We start from the raw sequence: 9,328 nt of genomic DNA on the forward strand, positions 1-9,328 counted from the left end.
TATTAAAAATCTATAAAAATATTTAATCTTAAAAGTGTAAACAAGCATCTTCTTTATTTGTATCAAACAAAATTAATTAACAAATCTAAATACTAAATCAATTATCAAAATTGTCATAATATTTTACAAAAAATTAATAAATTTTTCATTTAATTTTTACATAAATAAAATTTGATTTTTATTTTTGCAAGTTTTTCAACTAAAAAAAATTCTGTGGCTAGAAATTTGTTTTTTACTATTTCATAAAGTAAAATGAATAAATCTCAAAATTATTTCTTTGCATGAAAGCTAAAAATATTTTTTCTTTTTAATTTTTTTAAATTTGCATTTTTAAAATAATTTGTTAAAAAATGAAATAGAATATTTTATTCCTATTATATATTCTGATAAGGAAAAAAAAAGAAATATCAAATAAGAGAAAGCTGATCATCAAAAATATCAAAAAATAAATAAAGCTTTCTCAAAACACCAAATATATCAATCAATAGATTAAGAATTTTTTGTTCAAAAACCACATATTAACAAATTAGCTATTATATTGATTCCTAACAAATAATTAAATTAATATTTACCTAAATAATATTGTAAATAAAGAAATAAAGGAGGAAGGAAGGAAAGAAAGAAGAAAAAATTGTACTTCACTTTAAGGATATAAAAGGAAATTTAGAAAGATACAGTAGAGTTTTTATAACAATTTAAATAATAAGGTGAAAAATGGGCGGTAAAGGTTCCAAAAACAATAACGAAGAGGAGATATAGGAAGGAAAGCCCTTCAATTTCTAAAAGCATATTTCAATATAAGTTGATTAAAATGGTAAATTAATAAATGTTCCAGAAGAATGGAAAAAATATGGTCTAGGCTTAGATATAGATGAAACAAAAACAGTTAAAACTAAGAAAATGCCTGAAGTTGTTAGATTTGAAAATGAACTTCCAGAAAATATTTAGGAATTGATAAGCATGCTTTCTTTGACTGTTTCTAAACCAGAAAATTTTGCAAGAGTCCATCATATTGAAATTGATCCCTCTGCTCCATACGGTCTTAAGGGTTTACCTCCTGAGTGGGAAGAAAGGTAAATAAAAAAGAAAAGTTTTTTTTATAAAAAATAGAATTTGTTTTAAATTTGTATATTGCTATGATGAATTTTTGTTTGAAATAGCAAAAATGAAAATATGTTCAAAAGGAGTTAATTGATATTTATTCATAAAAAAGATTCAAAGTTCAAGGCATAAACACTGAAGAAGTTAAAGAAAATCCACAAAACATGATTTCAATTATTAATAATTATGATCAAGGAATAGAAGCTCCTAAAAAGATTATTCTTCCTACAAACGATGAATTTCTTAAGATAGTTGAAAATATTGGTTTGCAAGAAGATGATCCATCAAAGTTTTACAATTTTGGAGATAAATTAGGTAATAAAAATAATTAAAAATGAGCTCCAAATAAATTCATTAAGAGTAGTTTACTCTGTAAATATAACATTACTCTTCAATCAATTTATTGTTAACTTATTTTTTAAATAAATTATTACTTATCATTTAATTTTATTTTTGTTTTAATCTAAAGGCAAAGGAGCTATGTGTTAGGTTTTCAAAGCCACTAAGAGAAAAACTAAGAATGAAGAATTTGCTGTGAGAGTTATGAAACTAGGTGATGAAGGTTCTATGAACAAGATTAAAATTGAGATGGCTATCATGAAAATTTGTCAACATAAAAATATTGTTAGATATTATGAAACTTTTAAATTCATGAGTTGCCTTTTCATGGTTATTGAATACATGAATGGAGGTTCACTCACAGAAATCATATACTAAAATTTTAAGACAATACCGGAAGATATTATTGCCTATATTCTTAGAGAAATTATTTAAGGTCTTAACTTTATTCATTTGCAAAACTAAGCACACAGAGATTTAAAATCAGATAATATTTTGGTCAATAAGAACGGAGAAGTGAAGGTAGCAGATTTTGGATTTGCTACTTAACTCACACAAGAAAAACAAAGAAGAAAATCTGTCGTTGGTAATTAAATTTAAATTATTTTTATTTAGAAATTTTATATTCTAAAATCTATACAAGACAGATTTAAATTAATATTTATTCTAATAAATAGGTACACCTGCTTGGATGGCTCCTGAACTCATTTTAAAGAAGGAATATAATGAAAAAGTTGATGTATGGTCTACAGGTATTATTGCAATTGAATTAGCTATGGGTGAACCACCTCACTTGAGAATGCCTCCATTGAAAGCTATGTATACTATTTCTAGTAAAGCTCCTCCAAGACTTGACCCTGCAAACTTTACTTAAAACTTTTGTAATTTTGTAGAGCAATGCTTATAAAAGAATCCAGATGAAAGAGCTTCATTTTAGACACTCTTAGAACATCCTTTTCTCAAAAATGTACCTGCTGATGCTGCTTCTAAATTTGCATCAATGGTTCAAAATAAAAAAAATATTCCACTCAATCAACTATTTAACATTCCAAAAGATAAATAGTGATTCATAATTCAATTATAAACTTCAATAAAAATTAAATATATATTTATAAATTATATTTTTCAAATCATTATTAATTGTAAAACTAAATTAATTAATTTTTCTTAGAATGCAATTCATTTATCTCATGTTGAAATATGTTTCATTTTATATAGAAATAACAAATAATATATATTTAGTTTTTTTATAAATAAAAGTTAATAAGTTTTTAAGAAATATTTTAACTTAATTTTCTGAAAAAAGTAACTCCTAATGAATATGCCTCATACATTTTAAAAGGGGGTTTTATGGTATATTTGTCTTAATTAAGCAAATCTTAAAATATATTTATGAATGATTTGAATTATATTCTTTAATTATTAATGGAAATAATTTTATGTTAATTTAATAAATTTAAAGATTAAGCTAACTTATGAAAATAAAATAAAGAACAATAAAATCTTAAATAAAATAATTTTAAATATAAAATATAAAAATAAGTATAAATATTTAGTTTTTATGTATTGTTTATTTCTAATAATTTTCAAATTTTTTCAATTTCTTCAAAATGAATTATATCAATAACTGTTTCAAAAGGAATTTATTTAGTTTGTTTGCCAAACTAAATTGTTAAATAGTAAATACTTTCTGAGTCTAGTAAAAATTCGTTTTGTAACTGATTAATTGAGGTCTTTAATGGAAAATCTAAATATTAAATTTATTTTGATTCAATATCTATGTTCATCTATAAAGTAAATCCTTTTTTTATTGTATAAAAATAATCTCCTTTAACTATATTTCCTCCATGATTAGGACTTTAAAAACAAAAACTCTTCCCTTATTTTGTTAAACTAAGCAATCCATTTAAATTATTTTTATTAATTAAACCAATAATTATATATTTTCCACCTTCATCATTAAATTTAAATCTAATTGTATATTTTTTGTTTTTACTAAGCTCATGTTTAAAATAAATTTCTCCAAAATCTATTTCTTAATTTTTGTAAACAGATATAACATTTTAATTTGAGTGTTATGTAACTTTTATATCCTAAGATTTTGAATCACTACCAAATTATTCTTTTCCACGAAGTAATTTTATTTAATTTTGTTTACTAAAGTAGATATTTGTACTTTTGATTGTTTAAAAAATATCAAAATCTTAATTCTCAGAATTTTTCCATAAGCCTTTAGCAAAGCAATTAAAATGATAATCAAAATCTTAAATTTCTTCATTTAATTTATTTTTAATTAAAATATCTAATTGATTTTACATTTCATTTATATTTTCTCTAAAAAAGTCATATTCTTTTATTTAATCATCTAATTTATTTAATTATTATGAAAACTAAGTTTTTATAGAACAAAAGTTAAAGATTTAAGGAATGTCTTAGTATCTTTTTATTTTTTCAATCATAAGCTAAAATTATAAATTGTTTGACTCTTTTTCTTCATGTTTTTTTTTCAGAAATTCTATCAAATCGCTTTTATATAATTCAATACAACTATCAGAGTTTAATATTTTTTTTAGCTCATCCTTGCTTGAAATCTGATTGTAAATTCTTGAAATTAATTCTTTTTCTACTTTTAAGCTTGAGCAAACATTTAAAACTTCTTTCTTTTTTAACTCAATCGCCTGAAGAATTTCATTAGTTAAATCTTTAAATTAGCTTTCTATTTTATATTCTATATCAACATAATTTTTAAAAAGTTATTTAAGTTCATCAGTAAGCTTTTAATTACAAATAGGTGGCCAATTACTAAAGATATAATCATCTTAGCTATTATTAATACTTTCTATGTTGAGATAATCTTTTATGCTTGAATCTTCCAAAGCGCATTACCCACATCTGAAGATTTCGCTATCCAATCCTTAAAAATTTATTTTAAAATAACTTATTTTATTACCAGTATGTTCTTTACAGTACATAGTTTATTATTCAAATATTTTTTCCATTTTAGTTAGATCTTATACTTAATTAGATTATTTTAATAATTTTTTTCAAATCCTTTTTTTTTGATTTTTTAATTAATATTTTTATAAAATAATAATAAATTATAAAACACTTTTATCTCTTTTCAAAATCTAAAAAATGATTAATATAAGCTTTAATTTAGTTTTTGAGAAGTTTTTTGTAGTCATAAAAAACAAATAATCACTCCAAAATTTAGTTAGAATGCTTTTGATATGTAGCAATTTTTAAATTAATTTTGTAGTTTATTCCAAATAATCAAATTTCTGTAAAACATTTGACTATAAATACTAAAACTTAAAAAAATTTCAAACTAAATTGAAAATAAAATTTTTGTTTAAAACTATTCTTTTTAAATTAATTTACCAAAATTAAAAATACTAAAAACTTTGGAATTATGCATTTTTGTAGTTACTGTATTCATGTTTGAAGCCTAGCTTATTAGGCTTGATATTTATAAACCTAAGTAAGCAATTTTAATTAATAATATCAGAAAATATTTAATTTGAAATTATTTAAGAAATAATTAAAATAATTGTAAAATTTTATTAAAATAGATAATTTTTTTACCCTAGGTTTTTTTATAAAAAATAATTTCTAAATTATCATTATTTATGAGAAATAAAATTCAGGGTGCTAAAATATGTTTTTCAAATAGTTAAAAGTAAAAATGTAAAATTTTTAAGATAATAATTAAGAATATTAGAATAAATTTTAATGTTTTATGTCTTAAAAAATATAAAAATTAATGTTATTTTAATAAATTAATGAAATTTATTAATATTGATTCTTTAACTATTAACTAAATATATTATTTATAAATTTTATTTTACTATAATTGGTAAAGGTAAACAAATGAAATAATTGACTATTATAATACATAAATATACTATAGGAGAGTTAAATTAATTTTATATGATAATATATTATCGATTAATACTCTTCTGACTCTTGAGATCTTTTAATTTAAAGTAAATTTATTTATAGGGTCTTTAATAAAATTTAAATGCAAAAATGAATTTAATTTAATTCTAAATTTGCATTGAATAATAATATTATATTATACTGCTCTTTTTAATTATGTTTGCCTAGTGATGTTAAATTATATTTGTTTGAGTGTTATTCTATATATTTAGATATTGATGATTAATGGTTGTAATTAATTGAAGAGAAATTTAGTAGAGAAGGTAAAAATATTTGGTGAAACAAATTATTAAAATTAAATAATAGATTCTATAAACAAGGTATAGTGTGTGAGTGAGTGAGTGAATGAATGATTGAGTAAGTAAGTGAGGGGTTTCAAATAAATATTTGCAGAATTTTTATAAATTTTCACAGTAATATTTATTGACCTATTGATTGATATGATATTTCAGTTATTAGAAAGCTTTGATTGTTTTCTGACAGAAGTGTTACCAGCAGTACGAGGAGGAGTTATTTTGCTGATTCCTTGCATTGAATTAACACCAGAAATATCAGTAGTAGTTTTGCACTTACTACAATACCAATCATCATCAATATTAAAATCATCTTCATCTGGAATTACACACTTTTAATGATACCAATCTTTACATTTATCGCATTAAATAAAGTTTGAATCAATTACTTTTTTACAAAAACAATATTGTTTCGACTCTTCTCTATTTGATGATGCGTATTTGCTTTTTGTTTAGCGTTTACTGTATTTTAATTAGTCAATATTTGTAGAGCTTCCATTTAATTTTCCATTTTATAAGTAGGGTGTTGTACTATTATTGTTACTAGCATATTGGTGTGAATAGCCATGGTTCTCTTGAAATGAGCTGTTTAAACTTCCACCTCCTTACTGTTTTGTTGGACTGTTCAAGTATGAATCAATATTATCATTTGCTTCTTTAATTTTTTGGGCCTTTTTTTCTTCATTCTTTTTCTTTTTCTTGAGCGAAGACGGTACAAGCTCATTCTCCTTTTCCAATTAAGGTGGTATAGGTGATTAGTAAGCCATGTTCGCCTTTACTTATGGGTTTTCTTGCAAAAATCTTTTAGTTTCGTTGTTTAATTCATCATGTTAAATCTAAATTTCTTGATAGATTTAATCTGCTACTTTGCATTTTTCTTCAGAAAGATGATAGTATTCAGTTTGTGTTTTATCTATGCATTCTATTAACTTTTTTTACTCTTCATTAAAATTGCATGATTTCTTGTTTGCAGGAATTCCACCACTAGCTTGTAAGCTTTTTAATAGATCTTATTGGAATTATTCAAGTAGTTCTCTTGCTCTTGAAGCTCTTCTGTCTAACTCTTAAATCAAACGTAAATTACGATTAACTTCAAGAGGTAAATAATGAATTTTTTCTATGTAATCATCAAGATATGACATTTATTCTTGGATATTGGAATAGTTTTTTATAAGAATGCTAGTAATCTATCTATTTATGACTTTAGTTGGATGGCTTAAAGCTAATTTATTGAATTTTGAATTATTTTTTTGTTCCTATTTATTTATTTGTTTAATTGTTTTGTTTTCCGATCTCTTTAGTAAAATTGATAAAGGATGTGAGGTCTTCTTCAAATAAATAGTTAGCAAAAGATAATGATAAAATATTAAATAAAAGCAAAAATAAAGAAATTAATTAATTAGAGTCCTAAATGAACGTATCAATTAAAAAATTAATAAATGAATTTAAAATATTTGATAGGTTCAATTGCATGCAACCATTTTTATTTTAAATGGCTATTGTCTTTCAAAAAAAAAAGTCATTTTATATTTAATTGTTTTATTATTAAAAGTATCTTTATTGATGTTTTCCCAATCAATTTCAGATAAAATGTTGCAATTTATTGATTTTTAAAATACTAGCTAAAATAATAATATAAGATAATACAATTATTATGTTTTTATTTGCATTTTATAACTTAACTACTTTTTATCAGGAAATCAAAATGATTAAATTTAAATTAATTATCAAATTAATAAAATAAATAAATAATTTTATTATACTAATTAATATTTATGCTAAGTAATTTTTAGTTTTATAAACTTAATTAATATAAAATAATAGTTATTATTAACTAAAAAAAGTAGAATTTTAGTTAGAGGTGAAATTTTATTGAAATTTCTTTATATATAATATAAACCCTTAAAAATTTGTATACTTTTTATGATAAATCTTACTATTATTTATTTTTATTGTAGCTAAAACAAATAGAAGGAATTCTAGTTTTTAGATAGGATATTTAAAATGCAAAATTATGGTACAACATATTTGATTTATGTATGTATGTATAATTTGCGAGAAAGATTATTAAAACAAAACAAAAAATTTTAATAAAGAAATGATAAAGGGATAAAAATTTACTCTTTTACTCATTTAAAAAAGGTTAACAACATAATTTAAGCTTAAATTGGCATTCTTGCTTAAACTAATAAAAGTAAAACTAGCTTTTTAATAGAAATCTTTATAAATAACTTATTATAATTAAGTATTATTTGATTATTATATTATATTTTTTTATTAATAAATAAGTTTATCAATAATAAATACATTTTTCCAAGTAATTAATTAAATAAGTAAATTATAAATTAGGTAGATTATTTTTAGTATTTAATTCTTAAAGAGGAATACTCTTTGATATTTAATCTTAAAAATTTGGCTCTAGTGATATAGATTAATTATTTATTTTAATCAATACTTGATTGATTGAATTTGATCATAATTTTAAAAAGTTAAAATTTTATTGTTTTTTATATTAACCATCAATTTTAATAATAAATAACTACAACTCCTACATTATTTTTAGCTGATAATAAATTTATTTTGTTTAATGATATATTTTTGAAAAATAAATAGTTATTTTCAATTTCTAAAAAAAACATAAGGTTTCAAAATAAAATTAAAATATTTTAATCTTAGTCTTTAAGCACGTAATAGAGACTTATTTTTTATTAGGGTAAAATGACATGACATATTCAGATCAGAAATTCTTTAAATAGTAGTACTAATTTTTTGAGAGTAAAGAATTTGGTAGGGTAGATAAATTTTTTATTTTGTATTTAATAATAAGCAATTGACTCAAATATAAGGTAAAAATGAATAAAATATACTGTCGATTCCTAACAAAAACCCTCTAAATAAATGACAAAAAATAAATTTGTAACTTAAAATATTAAAAGACTCTTAAACACCAAATTAAAAGAGCTGTTAAAATATCCATATTATTATTATTATTTATTTTGATGGAATATTCAACTTTGAATCAAATTTATCTTCAACTTCTTTGATCATTTCAGCTTTTTTTTCTACTTCTTTTTCACTATTTTTTTTTGGAGCCATTATACTATTAGCTTATTTTTATTCTCTAATGAAGGTGGTATAAGATCATTAAGCTTTATTCTCCTTAATTTATAGTTTCCTTATGAAAATATCTTGGTTTCGTCGTTATTAATTCATCATTTTAAATCTAAATTTGATAAATTTAATCTGCAGCATTGATTGCCTTTTTTTCAGAAAAATGAGAGTAAAAGTTTTAATTTAAAATAAATAATTAAATTGGTATTTTTTATTCTTAACTAAAATTTCATGATTATTTGTTTGAAGACATCAACTTCATGCTTGCAAGTTTTCAATAAATCATATTTGATTTATTTTTTAGTAGTTTTATTTCTTTTCATTTTTATTTATCTTACTCTTAAATCAAACTTAAATTACAAAAAAATTGAAGAAGTAAAAATGAATTTTTTTTATATCTAATTATAAAGAAGCTACATTTATTTTTGTAATATTGGATTACTTGTTTTTTAAGATGATTGTAATATCTAAAACTGTGACTCTAGCTAATTTACTTAAAGCTTTTTATTATTTTTTGAATATTATTTGTTACTATTTATTTACTT

The 9,328-nt window shown here is 21.3% G+C and overlaps 4 protein-coding genes across 4 annotated transcripts; 2 read left to right on the forward strand and 2 right to left on the reverse strand. All coding sequences in view use genetic code 6, as the record gives it.

The window, feature by feature from the left end:
- Positions 1-714: 714 nt before the first annotated feature.
- On the forward strand, positions 715-2,506 carry TTHERM_00286790 (Serine/Threonine kinase domain protein; the record flags this gene model as incomplete). The annotated part of the gene is made up of 4 exons (XM_001018594.1): positions 715-1,073; positions 1,214-1,416; positions 1,571-2,026; positions 2,118-2,506. The coding sequence occupies 4 exons, from the start codon at positions 715-717 to the stop codon at positions 2,504-2,506; spliced, it is 1,407 nt and encodes a 468-aa protein (XP_001018594.1).
- Positions 2,507-3,026: 520 nt separating this feature from the next.
- On the reverse strand, positions 3,027-4,439 carry TTHERM_00286800 (hypothetical protein; the record flags this gene model as incomplete). The annotated part of the gene is made up of 1 exon (XM_001018595.2): positions 3,027-4,439. The coding sequence occupies one exon, from the start codon at positions 4,437-4,439 to the stop codon at positions 3,027-3,029; it is 1,413 nt and encodes a 470-aa protein (XP_001018595.2).
- Positions 4,440-6,453: 2,014 nt separating this feature from the next.
- Positions 6,454-6,873, forward strand: TTHERM_000286801 (transmembrane protein, putative; the record flags this gene model as incomplete). The annotated part of the gene is made up of 1 exon (XM_012798255.1): positions 6,454-6,873. The coding sequence occupies one exon, from the start codon at positions 6,454-6,456 to the stop codon at positions 6,871-6,873; it is 420 nt and encodes a 139-aa protein (XP_012653709.1).
- A 1,940-nt stretch (positions 6,874-8,813) lies between these two features.
- Positions 8,814-9,202, reverse strand: TTHERM_000286803 (hypothetical protein; the record flags this gene model as incomplete). Its single annotated transcript, XM_012798256.1, has 2 exons — positions 8,814-8,931; positions 9,006-9,202. 2 exons carry the CDS (start codon positions 9,200-9,202, stop codon positions 8,814-8,816), a joined length of 315 nt encoding a protein of 104 aa, XP_012653710.1.
- Between the last annotated feature and the right edge of the window lie 126 nt (positions 9,203-9,328).

The sequence above is a fragment of the Tetrahymena thermophila genome, assembly GCF_000189635.1.
Source record: "Tetrahymena thermophila SB210 genomic scaffold scf_8254594, whole genome shotgun sequence".
NCBI lineage: Eukaryota > Ciliophora > Oligohymenophorea > Hymenostomatida > Tetrahymenidae > Tetrahymena > Tetrahymena thermophila.